Here is a 26,277-nt window from a genome sequence, read left to right on the forward strand (position 1 = left end):
GCAGAATCATGGCTCAAAAATGAAACGCAACGGGCTACATTTGAAAAAATTTCAATAGCCATCATGTCAGAATTTGAATCAACAAAAGAATTAGAGAAACGCCTCTTAAGTAATTCTATTAGAATAACATCCCAACGCTAATGTCTCATAATGTATTCTTTAGGAATCTGTTCAATACTGTAAAACTTAAACAAAAAGAATATGTGCCTACACAAAAGACCGACATGTTCAAAATGCATGCAGGTACACTTGAATGAACCCTCTATAGTTGAGTGGGTAACCTGGAATATGTATGATAGTATATGAATATACATTAGAAAGTCTTATTATGTGATTAAAAAGAAATGATTATATAATGAAGTAAGAACATACCATGTATTGGGTATCCTTTGTAAGATAATCGTAATGGTATTCCTCAAGTTTGTCATCAACAACAGGACTTCTTGGTTGCATTGTGCTTATGTTCTTTTGCTTCTCCAAAACAATAATAGTGTCAACACCATTGCAAGAAGTAAAACTCATTTGGAACAAGTATTTTCAGAATCTGAAATCTCTTTCTGAACCTGATAAAATATATTACGAGTGTAGACCTTTAAAGCATGTGGTTCGTTTGGACTAGATGTGATGAATCTAGGAACTCTTGTAGCAATGTTAAAGTCATTGACAATTTGGTTACATCTTTGACGTTCCATTACACCCTCAAATGTAATCATAGACATTAAAAGATAAGAACCAGTAAGGTTGTTGTTCTAAAATGACCAATTTTGGCCATCAGACAATGATGTAGTTCTCTTAAGACCAAAGATTGGTATGTCCTTGAAAAATGTAGGTACCCAACGTCTCCGCAACCCATACATCTCTTTCATCCACTTGGTATTTGAAATTTTAAACTCATCTAAACAAGATTGCCATGCTTTATCAAAATCATGTAGCTCCAGCTTAGAATTCCAAATTATTGAGTGAAAACGCTTCAAAAAATCTGAATTTGTGGCTAGTTGGGATGTTATCTGAATAAAAATACATATAAGCCATTATAGTAAAAAATAAATTGTTGGTGTAAGTCGTATAAGGCAGAAAAATATGATATCACATGTACTATGTTACAATTATGGTTTAATGATTCTATAAGAATTGTATTATAAAAAACTTGTCATAATACTGGTAGTTCTTATTCTAGCATAATTATATTCTGAAAGAACGATATGTATTAAAAAAAATAAACCTATTAACAGTATTTTGGTAAAAAAAATCACCTTGTTTGGCAGTTTTTTGTAATATGCCACATACAAAACCTATGTGATGACATTGGAAAAACTTCATTTACATCTTTGTTCAAAGTTGGATCTTGATCTATGAGAACAAGTGTAGGTTGTTTTTTTGAATGCTTTCAAGAATGCTCTAAGCAGCCAAGAGTAATAGCTACCATCTTCTTTACTCAAAAGTCCAGCACCAAAAGTTACATATTTCTTATGGTTATCTATCCCGGTGAACAGTACGAAAACCATATCATATCTATTTTAAAAAAATAAAATAATTAATATTATTAGAAGTAATACAAAAATTGTGATAAGATTACAAATGTAAAATATACTTATTCATGTTGAATGTGGCATCAAGGGATACAATGTCTCCAAAAGCATTGTAGTTATACTTTGGGGTTTCGTCAACCCAAAAAAACACATTCAATTTTTTCTGCACGACTTTAAACTCGAAAGAAAAAGTTGGGATATTTTTTTTCCTTTCCAGCATCTTGACTATAAGAAATTTTGCATCCTTGGAACCTATGTAAGTGTTGAGATTTCTCGTATTGTTCTTGAAATCGAAAACCAAACCACCTCGAATGTCAGACCTATCCTGAAGTTTGGTATGCAATCTATGTGCTCTTGAGGCACCAATATTTTTCTTTGACAAGTTGTGAATAAACATCTCCTGAGAATAATCAATTTTCCTCCTTGTACGAGACAAAAACATGTTTTCCTTACCAAACAACTCATGAGTATGATGTTCGACAAAATCATCAACAATATATTTATTACTACCATGTAGTAAAATAAAAACAATTTTTGCTTTGCATTCGCACTTAAATGAGTCTTTCCTTCTTTGAATCTTATGATGTTGATGGTCTAGAGTATCCACTTTAGCGGTTCTGGGTTTACCTTGTTGATTACATAGCAAATGTCGTTGTGTGACAATCTTGGATTCCGTTGTTCTAATTGTTCCAAGTCTGACATCAAAACCTATTTCTGATGCATAATTTTTATACATTGATAATTCTGCACCATATGAGTCAACTGTTGAGTTGATTTTAGGTTTGATGTGGTCTGAAACAACATGAATCCAATAAGGTGAGCCACCAGGAGAAACATAATCATGTGTAACATGTGATTGTTCTGCATCAAAAAAAACATTAAATTATATTCCATAGAATACATATAGAGTGAAATAAATGAATGCCATCGATGTGCAAATTGCAAACAATCGCAACAAATTAACCTAGTTTTCTAAAATATTTTGTTATTGGTGTACTAACCTTTCTGTAAATCAATATTATCATCAGCTATAATTGATGGGTTTTGGTCATAAGACATCCTATGTGCTCATACAAACCCTAATGCTTTGATCTAGGTTTCTCTATTGTACATGCAAGTTATCCAAGACTATAAACCCTAATTCTAGCATTCAAATAATCATATTAACATGAGAATAAGTTTATAATGTTACCTTGATTGTTATGTAGCAATAACAATCCCAATTCCTCCTTGAATCAACTTTGGAAGGCTTAGAGTCACAAGTGTCACTCCTCTAATGGTTCACAAACACCATAAGCAAGAGGATGAAGAGGAGAGAGGATGGAGGCTACCAAAAACGTCTATAAACCCTAGAGCAAGTCTTAGCCTCGTTTTTGGTCCTTAAGGGATCTATATATAGTTAGGCTATTAGGGTTATCTAACAATGAAACCCTAATTTGGTTACTTAAGCCCTAAGCAACCCATGGACTCCTTTAATCAAGCCCTTGGACGATTTCCTTATGGGTTTCCCATTAGAATTCGTCCACCCCTTGATTTAAGACAATCCATGGCCCAAATTGCAATTATCTTATAACTACAATTCCAGTCCCTTAAGTTTAATTAATCTCTTTTAGTCACAAAACTAATTACTAATTAATTCTTGACCAATATTAATTAAGCAATATGATTTCTCCTTTAAAATATTATTCCCATAATAATAATATATTAATAAATCATATTTAATCCTTTCTCTCCATAATTCATCCTATCAAGTTGCTTTGGTGAAGGCAACCCAAAAGGACCATGCACAATCGGGTCAAGTACATACCAAAATAGTTATGGACTTAGACACTAATCTAACAGTCTCCCACTTGGATTGTAACAGCCCGGAATTTCAGGTATTTTTTTATAATATTGTTTTTGGGGTGTTTTAGGAGGGGACTCGGCGAGTTGGAGCCAGACTCGCCGAGTAGGACCACAGACTGGGTCGCGGGTTTGCGACTGGACTCGACGAGTCCATTATGGACTCGGCGAGTCTACGCAGTTCAGCGGAAACCCTAGCCGTTTGGTTTTGGAACGTATATAATGCACTTATAGGCCGTCATTGTTCGTCTTTAGTTGACTGAGAAGAACCCTAAACGGCTGTGGGCATCTAGAGCAAGATTAAAGGATATTAGGGCCTTGAAGAAATTGATTTGCAAGGAGGAGAAGAGTTTTGGCTAAAGGAACAGCAAGGGATTCGAGTTCTGCGGTTTGGGGACACAGAGAGTGCGTTATTCAGGTAATATTTCGGATCTTTTCTGTTATGTTGATGTGTGCATGGATTTAGGGTTATGGAACCCATTTGGGGATTAGATGGATTAGTACCTTGTTACCCAAACAACTATAACCTTGTATTAGGACCTTTAGAGGTCCAGAAGGTCCCATGCTTGTGTATTTCGGGACAATACGTATCTCAGGAAGCAGTTTGATCGACTGCATGGCAGGGACTCGCCGAGTCCGACGAACAGACTCGGCGAGTAGCTTGGAGATTGAATGGAACTCGTCGAGCTGTTCTTCAGACTCGGCGAGTGGAGTCGGGGTGGCCCCGCGATTCTTCCACGAGGATCTCGTCGAGCCAAGAGGGATACTCGACGAGTAGAAAGGGAACATCAGGGAAAGTTGGGGAGGACGTCTAGACTCGCCGAGTCGCCTTGCACTCGCCGAGTCCGGTCAAGTTGACCGTTGACCGTTGACCAGAGTTGACCTACATGTAATTTCTTAGGGTCAGTTGTCTTGAAAGATAAAAGTATTAATAAGGGATATATGATATTATAGGGAGTCTGTAGCTCGGCGGATCGAGTGCGAGTGATTTCAGGAGTCGCTAGCTTTCATTACCTGCGAGGTGAGTCTTCTGACTATACTGTACCCGGAAGGGTTTGACTGTGTGACCGGAAGGTCAGATATGATGTGTGATATGTATGCTATATGTGGTAAGTTATTTGGTATATGTGCTATGTATGTTATGCGGGCCGGAAGGCAATATGTTATGGGCCGGAAGACGATTATGCTATGGGCCGGAAGGCGTTGTGTTGAGGACCGGAAGGTCAGGACCTGGAAAGGCGTATGTGCGTAAGTTGTATATTGGGGAACTCACTAAGCATTTATGCTTACAGTTGTCATGTATGTGTTTCAGGTACTAGCGAGGACCGTGGGAAGGCGCCGGCATGATGTGTACACACTGTTGATGTTTTGAGATCTTGGGGATTTTATGATTGTATTTTGATATGAAATTTGGAATAATTATATTTGGTTGAAATAATTCACTTTATTTTAAATGAAAATTTTGTTTGAAAATTTGCGTTGTTACAATTGGTATCAGAGCCTTGGTTTGAGGGATTCGGGTGCACCTTCGGGGGTAACTGAACTCAAACCGAGGATTTGAGGGAACTTTTTAAATAAAGGCATAAACTTTTGTAAATGGTTTTGTGATAAGCAAGAAAGAAGCAGTGTGTACGATCAGTCAGCGCCTGAACGGTAAAGATCCCCAAAATACCTTACAATATTATATGATATGAATTGATATGCATGCTAGAAGACTAGGTATTCATGATAGGACTAGAGTGGCCTGATTTGTGATGCCTTAGTCTAGGAAAGTTTGTCGATATGAGATGCTTTGCTAGTGTGCGAGTAGATAGTGCATAACAGAAGTAGAGTACTCACTATCCGGGGTTTGGGGAGGAAGATTTGGGATGAATGCTGATGCGGTGTGGTCGGTAGTATTGGGCCCGTACTACCGAAGACGCCGGGTCAGTGGGAGACCCAAGTAAGAATCCTTGGATATCGGAGACTGAGTAGGGTTGTGTTAGCGAATATGACTATACTCGATGGAGTCTCTGATAGTTTTATGTTGTATTTCAGAGACATCATGGTTAGACCACGCCACAGAGCGAGTTCGAGCGGTGTGAGTGACGAGGAGATTCGTCAGATGATTCACGAGGAGGTAGCTGCGGCGATCCGGGCTGAGATCCTGGAGATGTTTGGGTCTATTAAGACCACCCTGATGGAGACGTTTGAGGAGCGGTACGCCGCATTGACTGAAGCTGCAGCCGCTGCAGCTACCGCAGCTGTGGCCGCTGCCAGGCCACAGGGGGGTGACTCGTTGTTGTTCCGGGAGTTCAGCAACACGAAGCCACCTGAGTTCGATGGGACGCAGGATCCGATTGCTGCGATGAGGTGGATCGCGGATATAGAGGGGTGCTTCTACACTTGTTCATGCCCGGAGCACCTGAGGGTACGGTTCGCTTTGAACCAGCTCCGTCTGGGAGCGAAGGACTGGTGGAAGTTCGTGACGGCGAACTTCACTTTGGCAGAGATTACAGCAGTGACATGGGAAGGGTTTACTGCCATGTTCAGGGATGAGTACGTTCCCCCGGTGGAGAGGGAACGATTGGTTCAGGAGTTCTTAACCCTCAAGCAGGGTACTGATTCGGTTGCGGCAATCACGCAGAAGTTTCATGAGAGGGCGATGTTCTGCCCCGAGCTGGTGTCCACAGAGCAGGCTCGGATGAGCCGGTACTTGGGAGTTTTGAGGAGGGATATCAGGGAGTTTGTGTCGAACTCCACCTATCATACTTTTACTGAGCTTCAGGCGAATGCCAGGAAGCGTGAGATCGAGTTGGAGACCCAGGCCAGGGAGGAGGCCGAGTCTCAGCAGGTGGACCGGCGGCCGGCTCAGTCTCAGCCGGCAGCCAAGCAGACCAAGTCCGCCGATTCGAGGACGGGAGGTCCGAAGGGCCGCACTTGCGGAAAGTGCGGCAAGGGTCACGATGGGGCATGTCGAGCTGGTGCCTTCTACAAGTGCGGCAAGGAGGGGCACATTGCTAGGGAGTGTCCCAAGGGGTTTATGGTTTGCTTTCATTGCAGCCAGACCGGCCACCGGAAGGCCGAGTGCCCTCAGCTTCGTCAGGGATCTGCACCTACTGCCAGGACTACTGAGACTCGACCGGTGAAGGTCGAGGCCCCGAGGGCTCATGGGAGAGCCTTTCAGCTGACTGCGGAGGAGGTCCGCGCTGCGCCCGATGTGGTGGCAGGTATGCTGTAATTCATGTATTTATTTTAATGTCGAGATGTTATGCTTATGTTATTATATGCGTAGGTACTTTCCTTGTGAACTCTGTGCCTGCTTTAGTGTTATTTGACTCGGGTGCGAGTAGGTCCTTTGTATCTTTAGCCTTTAGGCAGCATATCAGCGTTAGTCGCGAGTCGTTGAGTCGACCTCTGAGAGTTTCTATAGCTGACGAGAGAGTGATTTGTGCCACGGAGGTTCTCCGGGGATGCGTGTTAGAGATTTTCGGGGTCGAATTCCCGATTGACCTGATTCCTATTGCGATGGGTGATGTCTGTGTCATCGTGGGCATGGACTGGTTGAGCCGATTCGGCGCTTTCATCGACTGTGAGCGTCAGTTGGTGACTATACGAGACCATAGTGGGGGAGTCCTTTCGGTGTACGGCGAGGGTACCCGTTCGGGATCAGCTTTTTGTTCGGCCGCTAGGGCGAGGCAGTGTCTACAGCAGGGCTGTAAGGGTTTTGTGGCGTATGTGATGGATACGCGGGAGGTTTTCGAGAGACCGAAGTCAGTTGAGGAGGTCCCTGTGGTGCGTGAGTTTCCAGATGTTTTCCCCGAGGAGCTGCCGGGAGTACCTCCTGTGAGGCAAGTAGAGTTTGGTATCGATCTGGTTCCGGGGGCCGCGCCTATTGCTAAGGTACCTTATCGTCTTGCACCTCCAGAGATGCAAGAGTTGTCCTCGCAGCTCCAGGAGTTGCTGGGGAAGGGATTCATTCGGCCGAGCAGCTCGCCGTGGGGAGCACCTATTCTGTTCGTTAAGAAGAAGGATGGTTCACACCGGATGTGCATTGATTACCGGGAGTTGAACAAGTTGACGGTCAAGAACCGTTACCCGTTACCGAGGATCGATGACTTATTCGATCAGTTGCAGGGAGCATCTTGGTTTTCCAAGATCGATCTGAGGTCGGGGTACCATCAGGTGAGAGTGCGGGACGAGGATGTCCAGAAGACAACGTTTAGAACGCGATATGGGCATTATGAGTTTGTGGTGATGCCTTTCGGGCTCACCAATGCCCCGGCTGTGTTCATGGATCTCATGAACAGGGTATGTAGGCCGATGTTGGATCGGTCAGTGATTGTATTTATCGACGACATTCTGGTGTATTCGAGATCTAGAGAGCAGCATGAGGAGCACTTGAGGGAAGTCCTTGAAGTATTGAGGTTGGAGAAGCTTTATGCAAAGTTCTCCAAATGTGACTTCTGGTTGCGGGAGGTCCAATTTCTAGGACATGTTGTTAATCAGAAAGGGATATTGGTCGATCCGGCCAAGGTTGAGGCGGTGATGAGTTGGGAGGTGCCGAAGTCACCCTCTGAGATCAGGAGCTTCCTTGGGTTGGTAGGGTATTATCGGAGATTCATTAAGGATTTCTCCAAGATCGCAGTGCCGCTCACCAGATTGACCCGGAAGGGTGTTGCATTCTCATGGGGGCCCGAGCAGCAGACCTCCTTTGATACACTTCGCCAGAGGTTGTGCGAAGCCCCAGTGTTAGCTCTCCCGGAAGGGATGGAAGATTTTGTAGTATATTGCGACGCATCGATTTCGGGACTGGGTGCAGTGTTGATGCAGAGGGGTCATGTGATAGCGTATGCGTCGAGGCAGCTGAAGCCTCATGAGGCGAGATATCCCACGCATGATTTAGAGTTGGGGGCAGTAGTGTTCGCTCTCAAGATTTGGCGTCACTACTTGTATGGGGTTCGATGTACGATATACACGGACCATAAGAGTTTGAAGTATTTGATGGATCAGCCCAACCTAAATATGCGTCAGAGGAGGTGGTTGGATGTGGTCAAGGATTATGATTGTGAGATCCTGTACCACCCAGGCAAGGCTAATGTGGTAGCCGATGCATTGAGCCGTAGGGCGGAGAGCACTCCATTGCGAGATGTATGCTTGAGACTGACTGTGATGACTCCAGTATTGGATGCTATTCGTGGGGCACAGGCCGAGGCTGTGCTACCAGAGATGCAGAAGAAAGAGCGGGTTGTGGGGCTAATTTCAGAGTTCGTTAAGGATGGATGAGGGCTTATGACGTTTCAGGGTCGGATTTGGGTACCGTTCGTGGGCGGTACGTGTATTACTTTGATGGAAGAGGCTCATAGATCGAAATTCTCGATCCATCCCGGTGCTACGAAGATGTATTTGGATTTGAGGAAAGAGTATTGGTGGCCCTGTATGAAGAGGGACGTGGCATGGTTCGTTGAGAGGTGCTTGACCTGCCGTAGGGTTAAGGCCAAGCACCAGAGACCGCATGGCAAGTTACAGCCATTGGAGATCCCCGAGTGGAAGTGGGAACAGATCACTATGGATTTCATCACGAAATTGTCGAGGACTGCTAGGGGAGTTGACGCAATTTGGGTGATTGTGGATAGGTTGACGAAGAGTGCACACTTCCTTGCCATCAGCGAGAGTTCTTCAGCGGAGAAGTTGGCGGATATATATGTGAGAGAAGTGGTATCTCGGCATGGAGTGCCGATCTCGATTGTTTCAGACCGTGATGTGCGCTTCACTTCCAGGTTCTGGAAGAAATTCCATGAGGAGCTGGGTACTAAATTGCATTTTAGTACCGCATACCATCCCCAGACAGACGGTCAGAGCGAGCGGACGATTCAGACGCTGGAGGACATGCTTCGAGCGTGTGTGTTAGACTTCGGGGGTAGCTGGGATGCATATCTACCCTTAGCAGAATTTTCCTACAACAACAGCCATCATTCGAGCATTGGTATGCCACCTTTTGAGCTGTTGTATGGTAGGAGGTGTCGGACCCCCATTTGCTGGGGAGAGGTGGGACAGAGAGTGATGGGCAGCACAGAGATCGTGCTTTAGACGACAGAGCAGATTCAGCAAGTTAGACAGAGGTTATTGACCGCCCAGAGCCGACACAAGAGTTATGCAGACAGGCGCCGATCCGAGCTTGAATTTCAGGTCGGCGACTTCGTTCTCCTGAAGGTCTCTCCTTGGAAAGGAGTGATTCAATTCAGGAAGAGGGGCAAGTTGGGACCCCGGTATATTGGGCCATTTCGTGTGATTGCAAGGATAGGCCGGGTAGCCTATCGGTTGGAGTTGCCAGCGGAGTTGGGACAGATCCACGACATTTTTCATGTGTCGCAATTGAGGAAGTGCATAGCCGATGAGTCGGCAGTGGTTCCATTGGAGGATATTCAGGTGGATGCGAGCCTGAATTATGCCGAGAGACCAGTGGCCATCAGGGATCGGAAGATCAAGGTTCTGAGGAACAAGGAGGTACCTCTGGTGTTGGTGCAGTGGCAACACCGGAAAGGATCGGAGATGACTTGGGAGCCGGAGCGTGAGATGCGGGAGCAACATCCGGAGTTATTTGCAGAGTGAGACTTCGAGGGCGAAGTCTAGTCCTAGTGGGGGAGAGTTGTAACAGCCCGGAATTTCAGGTATTTTTTTATAATATTGTTTTTGGGGTGTTTTAGGAGGGGACTCGGCGAGTTGGAGCCAGACTCGCCGAGTAGGACCACAGACTGGGTCGCGGGTTTGCGACTGGACTCGACGAGTCCATTATGGACTCGGCGAGTCTACGCTGTTCAGCGGAAACCCTAGCCGTTTGGTTTTGGAACGTATATAATGCACTTATAGGCCGTCATTGTTCGTCTTTAGTCGACTGAGAAGAACCCTAAACGGCTGTGGGCATCTAGAGCAAGATTAAAGGATATTAGGGCCTTGAAGAAATTGTTGTGCAAGGAGGAGAAGAGTTTTGGCTAAAGGAACAGCAAGGGATTCGAGTTCTGCGGTTTGGGGACACAGAGAGTGCGTTATTCAGGTAATATTTCGGATCTTTTCTGTTATGTTGATGTGTGCATGGATTTAGGGTTATGGAACCCATTTGGGGATTAGATGGATTAGTACCTTGTTACCCAAACAACTATAACCTTGTATTAGGACCTTTAGAGGTCCAGAAGGTCCCATGCTTGTGTATTTCGGGACAATACGTATCTCAGGAAGCAGTTTGATCGACTGCATGGCAGGGACTCGCCGAGTCCGACGAACAGACTCGGCGAGTAGCTTGGAGATTGAATGGAACTCGTCGAGCTGTTCTTCAGACTCGGCGAGTGGAGTCGGGGTGGCCCCGCGATTCTTCCACGAGGATCTCGTCGAGCCAAGAGGGATACTCGACGAGTAGAAAGGGAACATCAGGGAAAGTTGGGGAGGACGTCTAGACTCGCCGAGTCGCCTTGCACTCGCCGAGTCCGGTCAAGTTGACCGTTGACCGTTGACCAGAGTTGACCTACATGTAATTTCTTAGGGTCAGTTGTCTTGAAAGATAAAAGTATTAATAAGGGATATATGATATTATAGGGAGTCTGTAGCTCGGCGGATCGAGTGCGAGTGATTTCAGGAGTCGCTAGCTTTCATTACCTGCGAGGTGAGTCTTCTGACTATACTGTACCCGGAAGGGTTTGACTGTGTGACCGGAAGGTCAGATATGATGTGTGATATGTATGCTATATGTGGTAAGTTATTTGGTATATGTGCTATGTATGTTATGCGGGCCGGAAGGCAATATGTTATGGGCCGGAAGACGATTATGCTATGGGCCGGAAGGCGTTGTGTTGAGGACCGGAAGGTCAGGACCTGGAAAGGCGTATGTGCGTAAGTTGTATATTGGGGAACTCACTAAGCATTTATGCTTACAGTTGTCATGTATGTGTTTCAGGTACTAGCGAGGACCGTGGGAAGGCGCCGGCATGATGTGTACACACTGTTGATGTTTTGAGATCTTGGGGATTTTATGATTGTATTTTGATATGAAATTTGGAATAATTATATTTGGTTGAAATAATTCACTTTATTTTAAATGAAAATTTTGTTTGAAAATTTGCGTTGTTACAATTGGTATCAGAGCCTTGGTTTGAGGGATTCGGGTGCACCTTCGGGGGTAACTGAACTCAAACCGAGGATTTGAGGGAACTTTTTAAATAAAGGCATAAACTTTTGTAAATGGTTTTGTGATAAGCAAGAAAGAAGCAGTGTGTACGATCAGTCAGCGCCTGAACGGTAAAGATCCCCAAAATACCTTACAATATTATATGATATGAATTGATATGCATGCTAGAAGACTAGGTATTCATGATAGGACTAGAGTGGCCTGATTTGTGATGCCTTAGTCTAGGAAAGTTTGTCGAGATGAGATGCTTTGCTAGTGTGCGAGTAGATAGTGCATAACAGAAGTAGAGTACTCACTATCCGGGGTTTGGGGAGGAAGATTTGGGATGAATGCTGATGCGGTGTGGTCGGTAGTATTGGGCCCGTACTACCGAAGACGCCGGGTCAGTGGGAGACCCAAGTAAGAATCCTTGGATATCGGAGACTGAGTAGGGTTGTGTTAGCGAATATGACTATACTCGATGGAGTCTCTGATAGTTTTATGTTGTATTTCAGAGACATCATGGTTAGACCACGCCACAGAGCGAGTTCGAGCGGTGTGAGTGACGAGGAGATTCGTCAGATGATTCACGAGGAGGTAGCTGCGGCGATCCGGGCTGAGATCCTGGAGATGTTTGGGTCTATTAAGACCACCCTGATGGAGACGTTTGAGGAGCGGTACGCCGCATTGACTGAAGCTGCAGCCGCTGCAGCTACCGCAGCTGTGGCCGCTGCCAGGCCACAGGGGGGTGACTCGTTGTTGTTCCGGGAGTTCAGCAACACGAAGCCACCTGAGTTCGATGGGACGCAGGATCCGATTGCTGCGATGAGGTGGATCGCGGATATAGAGGGGTGCTTCTACACTTGTTCATGCCCGGAGCACCTGAGGGTACGGTTCGCTTTGAACCAGCTCCGTCTGGGAGCGAAGGACTGGTGGAAGTTCGTGACGGCGAACTTCACTTTGGCAGAGATTACAGCAGTGACATGGGAAGGGTTTACTGCCATGTTCAGGGATGAGTACGTTCCCCCGGTGGAGAGGGAACGATTGGTTCAGGAGTTCTTAACCCTCAAGCAGGGTACTGATTCGGTTGCGGCAATCACGCAGAAGTTTCATGAGAGGGCGATGTTCTGCCCCGAGCTGGTGTCCACAGAGCAGGCTCGGATGAGCCGGTACTTGGGAGTTTTGAGGAGGGATATCAGGGAGTTTGTGTCGAACTCCACCTATCATACTTTTACTGAGCTTCAGGCGAATGCCAGGAAGCGTGAGATCGAGTTGGAGACCCAGGCCAGGGAGGAGGCCGAGTCTCAGCAGGTGGACCGGCGGCCGGCTCAGTCTCAGCCGGCAGCCAAGCAGACCAAGTCCGCCGATTCGAGGACGGGAGGTCCGAAGGGCCGCACTTGCGGAAAGTGCGGCAAGGGTCACGATGGGGCATGTCGAGCTGGTGCCTTCTACAAGTGCGGCAAGGAGGGGCACATTGCTAGGGAGTGTCCCAAGGGGTTTATGGTTTGCTTTCATTGCAGCCAGACCGGCCACCGGAAGGCCGAGTGCCCTCAGCTTCGTCAGGGATCTGCACCTACTGCCAGGACTACTGAGACTCGACCGGTGAAGGTCGAGGCCCCGAGGGCTCATGGGAGAGCCTTTCAGCTGACTGCGGAGGAGGTCCGCGCTGCGCCCGATGTGGTGGCAGGTATGCTGTAATTCATGTATTTATTTTAATGTCGAGATGTTATGCTTATGTTATTATATGCGTAGGTACTTTCCTTGTGAACTCTGTGCCTGCTTTAGTGTTATTTGACTCGGGTGCGAGTAGGTCCTTTGTATCTTTAGCCTTTAGGCAGCATATCAGCGTTAGTCGCGAGTCGTTGAGTCGACCTCTGAGAGTTTCTATAGCTGACGAGAGAGTGATTTGTGCCACGGAGGTTCTCCGGGGATGCGTGTTAGAGATTTTCGGGGTCGAATTCCCGATTGACCTGATTCCTATTGCGATGGGTGATGTCTGTGTCATCGTGGGCATGGACTGGTTGAGCCGATTCGGCGCTTTCATCGACTGTGAGCGTCAGTTGGTGACTATACGAGACCATAGTGGGGGAGTCCTTTCGGTGTACGGCGAGGGTACCCGTTCGGGATCAGCTTTTTGTTCGGCCGCTAGGGCGAGGCAGTGTCTACAGCAGGGCTGTAAGGGTTTTGTGGCGTATGTGATGGATACGCGGGAGGTTTTCGAGAGACCGAAGTCAGTTGAGGAGGTCCCTGTGGTGCGTGAGTTTCCAGATGTTTTCCCCGAGGAGCTGCCGGGAGTACCTCCTGTGAGGCAAGTAGAGTTTGGTATCGATCTGGTTCCGGGGGCCGCGCCTATTGCTAAGGTACCTTATCGTCTTGCACCTCCAGAGATGCAAGAGTTGTCCTCGCAGCTCCAGGAGTTGCTGGGGAAGGGATTCATTCGGCCGAGCAGCTCGCCGTGGGGAGCACCTATTCTGTTCGTTAAGAAGAAGGATGGTTCACACCGGATGTGCATTGATTACCGGGAGTTGAACAAGTTGACGGTCAAGAACCGTTACCCGTTACCGAGGATCGATGACTTATTCGATCAGTTGCAGGGAGCATCTTGGTTTTCCAAGATCGATCTGAGGTCGGGGTACCATCAGGTGAGAGTGCGGGACGAGGATGTCCAGAAGACAACGTTTAGAACGCGATATGGGCATTATGAGTTTGTGGTGATGCCTTTCGGGCTCACCAATGCCCCGGCTGTGTTCATGGATCTCATGAACAGGGTATGTAGGCCGATGTTGGATCGGTCAGTGATTGTATTTATCGACGACATTCTGGTGTATTCGAGATCTAGAGAGCAGCATGAGGAGCACTTGAGGGAAGTCCTTGAAGTATTGAGGTTGGAGAAGCTTTATGCAAAGTTCTCCAAATGTGACTTCTGGTTGCGGGAGGTCCAATTTCTAGGACATGTTGTTAATCAGAAAGGGATATTGGTCGATCCGGCCAAGGTTGAGGCGGTGATGAGTTGGGAGGTGCCGAAGTCACCCTCTGAGATCAGGAGCTTCCTTGGGTTGGTAGGGTATTATCGGAGATTCATTAAGGATTTCTCCAAGATCGCAGTGCCGCTCACCAGATTGACCCGGAAGGGTGTTGCATTCTCATGGGGGCCCGAGCAGCAGACCTCCTTTGATACACTTCGCCAGAGGTTGTGCGAAGCCCCAGTGTTAGCTCTCCCGGAAGGGATGGAAGATTTTGTAGTATATTGCGACGCATCGATTTCGGGACTGGGTGCAGTGTTGATGCAGAGGGGTCATGTGATAGCGTATGCGTCGAGGCAGCTGAAGCCTCATGAGGCGAGATATCCCACGCATGATTTAGAGTTGGGGGCAGTAGTGTTCGCTCTCAAGATTTGGCGTCACTACTTGTATGGGGTTCGATGTACGATATACACGGACCATAAGAGTTTGAAGTATTTGATGGATCAGCCCAACCTAAATATGCGTCAGAGGAGGTGGTTGGATGTGGTCAAGGATTATGATTGTGAGATCCTGTACCACCCAGGCAAGGCTAATGTGGTAGCCGATGCATTGAGCCGTAGGGCGGAGAGCACTCCATTGCGAGATGTATGCTTGAGACTGACTGTGATGACTCCAGTATTGGATGCTATTCGTGGGGCACAGGCCGAGGCTGTGCTACCAGAGATGCAGAAGAAAGAGCGGGTTGTGGGGCTAATTTCAGAGTTCGTTAAGGATGGATGAGGGCTTATGACGTTTCAGGGTCGGATTTGGGTACCGTTCGTGGGCGGTACGTGTATTACTTTGATGGAAGAGGCTCATAGATCGAAATTCTCGATCCATCCCGGTGCTACGAAGATGTATTTGGATTTGAGGAAAGAGTATTGGTGGCCCTGTATGAAGAGGGACGTGGCATGGTTCGTTGAGAGGTGCTTGACCTGCCGTAGGGTTAAGGCCAAGCACCAGAGACCGCATGGCAAGTTACAGCCATTGGAGATCCCCGAGTGGAAGTGGGAACAGATCACTATGGATTTCATCACGAAATTGTCGAGGACTGCTAGGGGAGTTGACGCAATTTGGGTGATTGTGGATAGGTTGACGAAGAGTGCACACTTCCTTGCCATCAGCGAGAGTTCTTCAGCGGAGAAGTTGGCGGATATATATGTGAGAGAAGTGGTATCTCGGCATGGAGTGCCGATCTCGATTGTTTCAGACCGTGATGTGCGCTTCACTTCCAGGTTCTGGAAGAAATTCCATGAGGAGCTGGGTACTAAATTGCATTTTAGTACCGCATACCATCCCCAGACAGACGGTCAGAGCGAGCGGACGATTCAGACGCTGGAGGACATGCTTCGAGCGTGTGTGTTAGACTTCGGGGGTAGCTGGGATGCATATCTACCCTTAGCAGAATTTTCCTACAACAACAGCCATCATTCGAGCATTGGTATGCCACCTTTTGAGCTGTTGTATGGTAGGAGGTGTCGGACCCCCATTTGCTGGGGAGAGGTGGGACAGAGAGTGATGGGCAGCACAGAGATCGTGCTTTAGACGACAGAGCAGATTCAGCAAGTTAGACAGAGGTTATTGACCGCCCAGAGCCGACACAAGAGTTATGCAGACAGGCGCCGATCCGAGCTTGAATTTCAGGTCGGCGACTTCGTTCTCCTGAAGGTCTCTCCTTGGAAAGGAGTGATTCAATTCAGGAAGAGGGGCAAGTTGGGACCCCGGTATATTGGGCCATTTCGTGTGATTGCAAGGATAGGCCGGGTAGCCTATCGGTTGGAGTTGCCAGCGGAGTTGGGACAGATCCACGACATTTTTCATGTGTCGCAATTGAGGAAGTGCATAGCCGATGAGTCGGCAGTGGTTCCATTGGAGGATATTCAGGTGGATGCGAGCCTGAATTATGCCGAGAGACCAGTGGCCATCAGGGATCGGAAGATCAAGGTTCTGAGGAACAAGGAGGTACCTCTGGTGTTGGTGCAGTGGCAACACCGGAAAGGATCGGAGATGACTTGGGAGCCGGAGCGTGAGATGCGGGAGCAACATCCGGAGTTATTTGCAGAGTGAGACTTCGAGGGCGAAGTCTAGTCCTAGTGGGGGAGAGTTGTAACAGCCCGGAATTTCAGGTATTTTTTTATAATATTGTTTTTGGGGTGTTTTAGGAGGGGACTCGGCGAGTTGGAGCCAGACTCGCCGAGTAGGACCACAGACTGGGTCGCGGGTTTGCGACTGGACTCGACGAGTCCATTATGGACTCGGCGAGTCTACGCTGTTCAGCGGAAACCCTAGCCGTTTGGTTTTGGAACGTATATAATGCACTTATAGGCCGTCATTGTTCGTCTTTAGTCGACTGAGAAGAACCCTAAACGGCTGTGGGCATCTAGAGCAAGATTAAAGGATATTAGGGCCTTGAAGAAATTGTTGTGCAAGGAGGAGAAGAGTTTTGGCTAAAGGAACAGCAAGGGATTCGAGTTCTGCGGTTTGGGGACACAGAGAGTGCGTTATTCAGGTAATATTTCGGATCTTTTCTGTTATGTTGATGTGTGCATGGATTTAGGGTTATGGAACCCATTTGGGGATTAGATGGATTAGTACCTTGTTACCCAAACAACTATAACCTTGTATTAGGACCTTTAGAGGTCCAGAAGGTCCCATGCTTGTGTATTTCGGGACAATACGTATCTCAGGAAGCAGTTTGATCGACTGCATGGCAGGGACTCGCCGAGTCCGACGAACAGACTCGGCGAGTAGCTTGGAGATTGAATGGAACTCGTCGAGCTGTTCTTCAGACTCGGCGAGTGGAGTCGGGGTGGCCCCGCGATTCTTCCACGAGGATCTCGTCGAGCCAAGAGGGATACTCGACGAGTAGAAAGGGAACATCAGGGAAAGTTGGGGAGGACGTCTAGACTCGCCGAGTCGCCTTGCACTCGCCGAGTCCGGTCAAGTTGACCGTTGACCGTTGACCAGAGTTGACCTACATGTAATTTCTTAGGGTCAGTTGTCTTGAAAGATAAAAGTATTAATAAGGGATATATGATATTATAGGGAGTCTGTAGCTCGGCGGATCGAGTGCGAGTGATTTCAGGAGTCGCTAGCTTTCATTACCTGCGAGGTGAGTCTTCTGACTATACTGTACCCGGAAGGGTTTGACTGTGTGACCGGAAGGTCAGATATGATGTGTGATATGTATGCTATATGTGGTAAGTTATTTGGTATATGTGCTATGTATGTTATGCGGGCCGGAAGGCAATATGTTATGGGCCGGAAGACGATTATGCTATGGGCCGGAAGGCGTTGTGTTGAGGACCGGAAGGTCAGGACCTGGAAAGGCGTATGTGCGTAAGTTGTATATTGGGGAACTCACTAAGCATTTATGCTTACAGTTGTCATGTATGTGTTTCAGGTACTAGCGAGGACCGTGGGAAGGCGCCGGCATGATGTGTACACACTGTTGATGTTTTGAGATCTTGGGGATTTTATGATTGTATTTTGATATGAAATTTGGAATAATTATATTTGGTTGAAATAATTCACTTTATTTTAAATGAAAATTTTGTTTGAAAATTTGCGTTGTTACATGGATAAGTCTAACAACTATTCTACGTATGACTTTAGATCCTGATCTGCAATCGTAACTTTCCAAAGCCGTTGTCAACTCTGATCCTATCATATACGCGTGTCCTCTAGATAAGGGATCATATATTCCTCCATTCTAGATATCATATGAGATATGATTTCAAATCATTCTCTTTGTACTATATATCGATTCCTGATTTATGACGACTGACTAACTGAACAAATAAAATTAGCCCTAGCCCGGCCGAGCATTTACGTTTGTCATCACTAAATCATCGAGGGGCCCAAAGATATCGCTTTTATCCTACTTTGGATAAAAGGAACGGATAAAATTTGATACAATGCTTGCCTGCACTCACTCACCGAATCACACACAACAATATATTTTATAACACCAAGTTACTAGTGCGTTTACATATTATCAATGTGCAACCGATTTGCAAGATACAACTCACACATCTCGGTTTCAAGAATATAAGATGTTATCGTCTCACCAATCACTCGTGATACAATTCATGGAGTGATCCAAGTGAGCGTGGGATTAATCCAATGCTCAAATCATATTCATAAGCACTCATGAACGTTGCAGCAAACATTTGCTTATGTCTAATACCTTATAGACAATCCACACACAAATTCATGATAGTCTTCATTCTTAATAAACTCAATTATTCTGGAAGTCAAAACATGCAAAGTGAAACACAAGAATAATACTAATCCCATATGGCCTCAAACCTTTGAGTATAAATAAAACCCCTTTTATTTATCACCATATCGATTACTCATTATTTGTCGTTTCGGGTAATCAACTTCTTACTTGAATTATTACACTTGTTCCATGCTCCTAGCATGCACACAATGTTTACCTATGGTTCTCACTTTGTGAAATAGATCAAATTGAACACATTTCCAATCATTCTCATTTCACAACTCCAAATCCATTTTTCATAAGTTAAATAATATCAAATTCTTGCTACTTATAGAATATGCTAGATTCTAACATTCTATGCAACTATCCTTTCGTAATGTCACTGCACCAAAGTCACAAAGACTATTGCCAATGATATTACAAAGGCCTCTATCGGAGATTGTTACAAGACAATTCCTTAGATATGATGTCTCTCACTCAAAGTACATTCCTTTGAACATCCTTTTGCATAAAGGTTTCTAATCTAGTCATAGTTTTTTCAATATTCAATTTCCAATATGGACACGCTTCCATATTTTCCATATGACAACTCATTCTTAATAGAATCTTATCTATTCATAATAATGTCAATATGGTCCATCCAATATGGAAACATTTCCATATTTTCCAATACTATACTTCCAACTACTCACAAGCGACCAATCCTCGTCGAACTTTGGATTGTCCTTTGATAGTTGTTTAATTATTTTAGTCAAAACCGATTCTAGTCCTTTTTCCCTTTAAATGCGCTAGACATTTGGAAAATTTTAGAATGGTCAAATATTATAGCATTTGCAATCGATCCTATACCCAAAGCGTATGGGACACGATGCATAATGTCTTACATAAAGATTTGATACTATATCAATCCTCTGCCATAATATTTTATTTGCCATGTTCTCAAAATTCGAATTGTGAAGAGGAATGCCGTAATCATAATCGAAATTTTAAGAACACACTATGTTCCTTTGACTAAATTTATTAACATTTCTCAACCTAATCCTTTAGATTTGAAATAAAGCATAATATTCTCTCCCTTAATTATAGCAAAACAACTTTATAACCCTTACTACTTTGCAAGGTATAAATCTTGTTTACTATAATTAATATTGCCAACTTGCAATACGTGCCTTAATAATCATACAATCATAACATTTATGCTCCCACTATCATGATGATTATTATAAAACATAACACTTATGCTCCCACTAGCTTCGACATGTATTCATAAACATCTTAACTTTCTGAAAAACAATACTTATTGAATTTCTTAAGTTCATGTTTCTAATACTTAGTGCTTTGATAATCTTTTATCAAGGCTTCTTATACACTTTTGCCTTAGATAGTTCATATGTGTGTCTAAACAATTAAGACTAATTGCCAAACCTTACAATCCAAATTATGGAAAGGGATACCGTAACCATAATCGAATTCGAGAATGCAATTTCACAATCACTATCTTCTTAAAATTTTTCTTAGTGAAAGCATTTCCTCACAATCATTTTCATGAAGGAGGAAATCTTATGACACTTAGATTTAAACGGTGTATGTGTTCCTATCCATGTGAATTTGTTAAAACCAAAGTTTACGACAAATTCAAACTCATATGGACCGAACTTTCTTAATCTTGATTTCTTGCCTTATGGTAGCACAGCTGCCCAACATGTCTTCTAAGTAGTTAAGCAGCTCACCCTTTCCTATCAATGAACCTTTCATTGATTAAGGTGCTTTGCCTTTTATGCGTTCAAAATGAGAACTCATAGAACTCACATGCATAATTAACTCGATTGGATTGGCACAGAAACAAAATAATGTCATCACGATAGGTTGTAAACCTCAACTCGTGTGCTAGTGATGATCGATAAGGTTTATTTGATTTGTTCTTGAAACCTTTCAAGACCATTAAGACTCCCACTGACTCCTTGACATATAAGATTCTCTTATCAATAACCATTTCTTGACAAACAAATATTCAAGAGTTAGTGTAGCTTTTATCAAAACACTTCATAAATTGGTCCTAGTTGGCCTTTGTCTTATCCAAGACATCACAACTTTCCACATTTAATGAATGTTATAAACCTTCTTTATACTTATCACTCAATGTCACAATCTTAACTCTGAGACTTGTTTTGGAACAAAGTATGATTGACTTCTGGATTTAACCATTTCTTTAATTCTTGATCCCTCTTCATACGATTTTACTAAGACTCACTTAGAGGATCAATTGAGATATGGTTCTTAATCATTAAGACCTATCATAAAGCATAAAAGGTACTCTCCCTTCTTCTTAGAATGGAGAAACTTTTATCTTTCTGCCTACTTGATTCTTCTTATTCGTTCTGCTATTGATTTAAACCTTTTTCAATCAATTCAGAATTACACTTAATCTTGTAAGTATAATCATATTTACTAAACCTTTAGTAAATCATGATGAATGTCTTTGTTACTCTTATGGTGGACTTGATCAACATGCAACTTTGTGTATTCGATCTCCAAGTCCTTCACTTGACACTTTATCAATGAATTAGTCTAATTTCCAAATATGAAATTTCTCATTCATCGTGCAACCAAGTTGCATGATTCCAAGTTTCTTTCCAATTGAAACTTGGACGATGAGAAACTCTCCCTATTTGGTAAACTCTCGACTTTCCATAAATAACATGATAAGAACCAAATCCAATATTGCTAATAATAGAAACATTCTAACATCAATTTTCATATATGCCATTGCAAGGATAAATAAATAATATAAAAATCAAAATTTATTTTATTACGGAAAAATTTTGTCCTTACAATGCAATTAATTGAAAAACTATATTAATACATATTTCTAATTCTAACTCTAAGTAGTAGCTCAAAATCTAATCTTCAAGTAATGCGATCGAAATCCATTTCTTAACGGTTAGATTCTGCTTACTTCTTCCCTTAAGCTTCCTCTCTTTTCTTTGATTCTACAAACATCAATTGTAATCTTATCACATTATGTATTAAGAATCTAGAATAGGAGCTTAAAAGAGTTAGTCAATGGATTTTACCTGAAGCAGAGCCATACGTTTTGACTCTCCCATCTCTTAGATCTCTTAGGTAAATAGGGCAACTTCGTCTCCAATGCCCCTTCTCTTGGAAATAAAAGCAAATTGACTCTTTTGGAACATGACAAGGAACTACTTCAGACATTGCCTTTCACTTATGATCAAACTTTTCGATCATAGCATGTCTTTTGTTGCCATTGTCTATATCCATAGAGGTCTTGAAGGTAGATTCACCAATCAACTTTGCTTTTCTATTGCGCCAAACCATTGCTGATTCAGCAGCAATAAGCATATATGTGAGATCTATAAGGGTCACGTCGCGGTTCATGATATAGTACTCTCTTACGAACTTACTATATGAGTTAGGAAGTGACTGAAGAACCCAATCAACATCCATTTCCTCACAGACAACGGATCCCAACATTCTTAACCTATGAATGTGTGACTTCATCCCTAGGACGTGTGCACACACCGACATTCCTTCTTTATGTTTACTTGCCAAAAGGGCTTGAGTGATCTTGAACTTTTCAAGCCTTTGAACTTGTGGGTTAGGGAGAATAATTTGAGGAGGAGGAGGAAGTGAAGCATGATCTCTTGTTCCTCGATCGAATTGTGGAATATCATCTTCATGTGGAAGGCTTGTTCCACGGGATTTGGGAAAACCATAGTTACTTTGACATCTATAAAATGGGAGAAAACGAATTCAAGTTAGTTGATAGATTGAGTCCTTAGTAAATCACCCAAATGAGATACTAAGGCTAGGACCCAACACAATATTCCACAACTCGGGAGAGGGATGCCGTAACCCTAATTGCAGAATATTTGAAGGTAAGTGAATGACGATTCACTAATTTCCACCATGAAAAACGAAAAAGAAATTTAAGTTTTAAATCTATGAAAACTCCTAGATCCTATGAGATTCATTGAACATTTCAATGGCATGTTTAAATCTCGATATGCCCCTCTTGTTTGTGACTGGGATGTCGAGGATCACAAAGCGGGTGTGAATAACCATGCAAACTTACATGGTGCCCTCACATGTTACAGTCACCTATTCGATGTGCCGGTAAACCACACACGCTCCACCGAACTATGACAAACATTGAGTCACCCTTTGCTACCTTTGCTTAGAACCATTTAGTGTGCCAGTAAGCCACACACACTCCACTAACGTCTTCGCAAGGGCACAAAGTGTAATTTCATGGAATTGCATCAATTCACTTTTGCCTAAGTAACTAAGATTGGGAATTTTATGAAAACATTTAGTTACATTTATACTTCATTATACTTATAATGGAAGGTTTCGTCCTATCCTACCCGTTTGGCTAACGACCCTCCACTAGTCAAGAGTGCGGTGGGTAAGAGTGGATACCCATTCAATCGCCATTTTATAGGCAATTTCCTTAAACACCCCTTATAGACCAGCTTCGTGAATGAGGCCTACTAACGGTAAGCCTGACTTTTACTCATAGATATATATAATGTTAGACTTTTAATGTTATATATAGTATAGGGTGTATTTTATACTTTCAAAATACTAGGTGGTCTAATTTAACAATTATACTTTTAATTTAATTAAATTGTAAACCTAAACTTTTATGGATTTATTAAACCTCTTTTAATTATACACCTTAATTAATTAATAAAACCATAAGGGTGTGATTTGAACCTTTTCAAAACAATACTAGGGTTTTAGAATTTAACATTCCTAATTAAACTTTTAATCAACTTTTAAATTCCAAAACTTGAGGGCAAGTTTTGAAACATTTCTAAACATTAGGGTTTCAACTATTTAAATTTCAAAACAACAAAACTTTTGGGTTCAAATTTAAACTATAAAACCTAAGGGGAAAATATGAAACATTTCATAACATAAGGATCAAATAACAAATAATCTAAATTAACAATTAATCACATAATTATCCATATTTGATTTATTTAATGATTTCTTGCAAAACAATTTACCAATTTAATCAAAATAATTAATCAATTATCACATAAGGAAACAAATATTTTATTAATTGATAAATATCTTCAATTAGATCAAGAATATACTCATATATATAAAAAAACGGATTTATATTGATCTAATGTGATAAGGCAATTTTCGATAAGCAAAAACAGCAAGAAATCGCGAAGATATCCCCATCTGACGAGTTGACTCGTCGAGTCAAGCATGGACTCGTCGAGTCTGCATGGACTCGGCGAGTTCAGCTATGGACTCGGCGAGTCCAGCCTCCAGAAACCAAAAATTCGAATTTTTCAAACATATCAAGCATCAATACAATAGAAACCAGTCTAGGCTCTGATACCACTGATGGGTTTTGGTCATAAGATATCCTATGTGCTCATACAAACCCTAATGCTTGGATCTAGGTTTCTCTATTGTACATGCAAGTTATCCAAGACTATAAACCCTAATTCTAGCATTCAAATAATCATATTAACATGAGAATAAGCTTATAATGTTACCTTGATTGTTATGTAGCAATAACAATCCCAATTCCTCCTTGAATTGACTTTGGAAGGCTTAGAGTCACAAGTGTCACTCCTCTAATGGTTCACAAACACCATAAGCAAGAGGATGAAGAGGAGAGAGGATGGAGGCTACCAAAAATGTCTATAAACCCTAGAGCAAGTCTTAGCCACGTTTTTGGTCCTTAAGGGATCTATATATATTTAGGCTATTAGGGTTATCTAACAAGGAAACCCTAATTTGGTTACTTAAGCCCTAAGCAACCCATGGACTCCTTTAATCAAGACCTTGGACGATTTCCTTATGGGTTTCCCATTAGAATTCGTCCACCCCTTGATTAAAGACAATCCATGGCCCAAATTGCAATTATCTTATAATTACAATTCCAGTCCCGTAAGTTTAATTAATCTCTTTTAGTCACAAAACTAATTACTAATTAATTCTTGACCAATATTAATTAAACAATATGATTTCTCCTTTAATATATTATTCCCATAATATATTAATAAATCATATTTAATCCTTTCTCTCCATAATTCATCCTATCAAGTTGCTTTGGTGAAGGCAACCCAAAAGGACCATGCACCATCGGGTCAAGTATATACCAAAATAGTTATGGACTTAGACACTAATCCAACAATAATATCATCTGCCTCATCATCAATGAACTCGTTTTTGTTTTTTGCATCTTTTAAATAGAATCAGTGTAATGGATAGTTACATATATAAAAAACAAATAAATAATTACAATACATCACCTTGGTTATGATTACTACTTTCACCGAAATGATAGTCGGAATTGACATCAATATTATTTTGAATGTGTTCTAATGGATCCTCAAATTTGTAAGTTGAAGTTTCCCATAATGCAAAGAACAATATACAAGTTCAACATTATTGTTATAAAAATTGACAAGAAAATAAACTTATAAAGATAAATCACCTAGATTTAGATTGCTATCCTCGCCTATTTCAAAATCGATATTATGTAGAGAATCATGATCGGCTAACCCGAAATCTTCATCATCGTCTGCATAATCAATAGGATATTCATGTTGATCATGAATATGATCATCACTAGCTGATAGTGTATCATCCATAAGATAATTTACAGCATGATTTAACACCAGAGGATTGGAGAAAGCAGTGTAAATAGAATCTTCTAAACTTTGAGCCAATTAAGTATATATTAAAAAAGGGGAAATCGTATGACTGATATGTAACTAAAAAGGCTTGATATCTGCAGTCATTGTTATTAATGATTTAATTTTTTTAATTTTTGGAAACATTGAAAAGATAAGAATCGACTCCAAATCCTATTATTGATATTCATGATATTGTTATTATTAGACAAATTCATATTCCAAAGATAATACTTTCCATAGATAAGACTTTACAATAGATCATCTTCCGTCGATAAGACTTTTCAATGATTTATTCAACAATTTTTAAATTATTTCGTATGGATTTATATATGATTACTGATTAATTATGGCATAAATGCAGATATTAAGAAGACAACGAAGATACAACTCTCCTATTCTGCCAGAATAAGTGAAACAAGAATAACATTAAGTGATATCTTTCAAGGATGGGTTTGCATAGAAACATAAAAGTTTGTTTAGTTTAATGGTTTATTAAATTGTATATTTGTTTTTTCTGCATATTCTACTACACACTAGCATTCTGCAAATTTTAATAAGAACAATTATAAAAGCATCTTTGCATAAACAATACGTATAACACAATTATGCTATAAGAATAGAAAAACAAAATACATTTAAAACAAAAATTCTATCAGCCGATTATAAATAACAAATTGTATCAAAATAAATCAACATCAAAATTGTTTCACTTGTATATGATCATCCAGTAAGACAACTGTAAAAGATAAACTCATATACAAACTACATGATAGTTACTCAATTGATTATAAAAATAACTAATGAATATGCTATTGAGCAAACAGGACAATAACATATATCAAAACATGAT

The 26,277-nt window shown here is 42.5% G+C and overlaps 1 protein-coding gene across 1 annotated transcript; it reads right to left on the bottom strand.

Moving 5' to 3' along the window:
• Positions 1 to 518: 518 nt before the first annotated feature.
• Positions 519 to 25,382, bottom strand: LOC145075971 (protein FAR1-RELATED SEQUENCE 5-like). The gene is made up of 5 exons (XM_079022018.1): positions 25,226 to 25,382; positions 1,592 to 2,390; positions 1,461 to 1,512; positions 834 to 1,007; positions 519 to 749 (listed from the first exon to the last, which is right to left on the bottom strand). Exons 1-5 carry the CDS (start codon positions 25,380 to 25,382, stop codon positions 519 to 521), a joined length of 1,413 nt encoding a protein of 470 aa, XP_078878144.1.
• Between the last annotated feature and the right edge of the window lie 895 nt (positions 25,383 to 26,277).

This window comes from Lactuca serriola, chromosome 9 (assembly GCF_051521515.1).
Source record: "Lactuca serriola cultivar US96UC23 chromosome 9, Lser_US96UC23_V15, whole genome shotgun sequence".
NCBI lineage: Eukaryota > Viridiplantae > Streptophyta > Magnoliopsida > Asterales > Asteraceae > Lactuca > Lactuca serriola.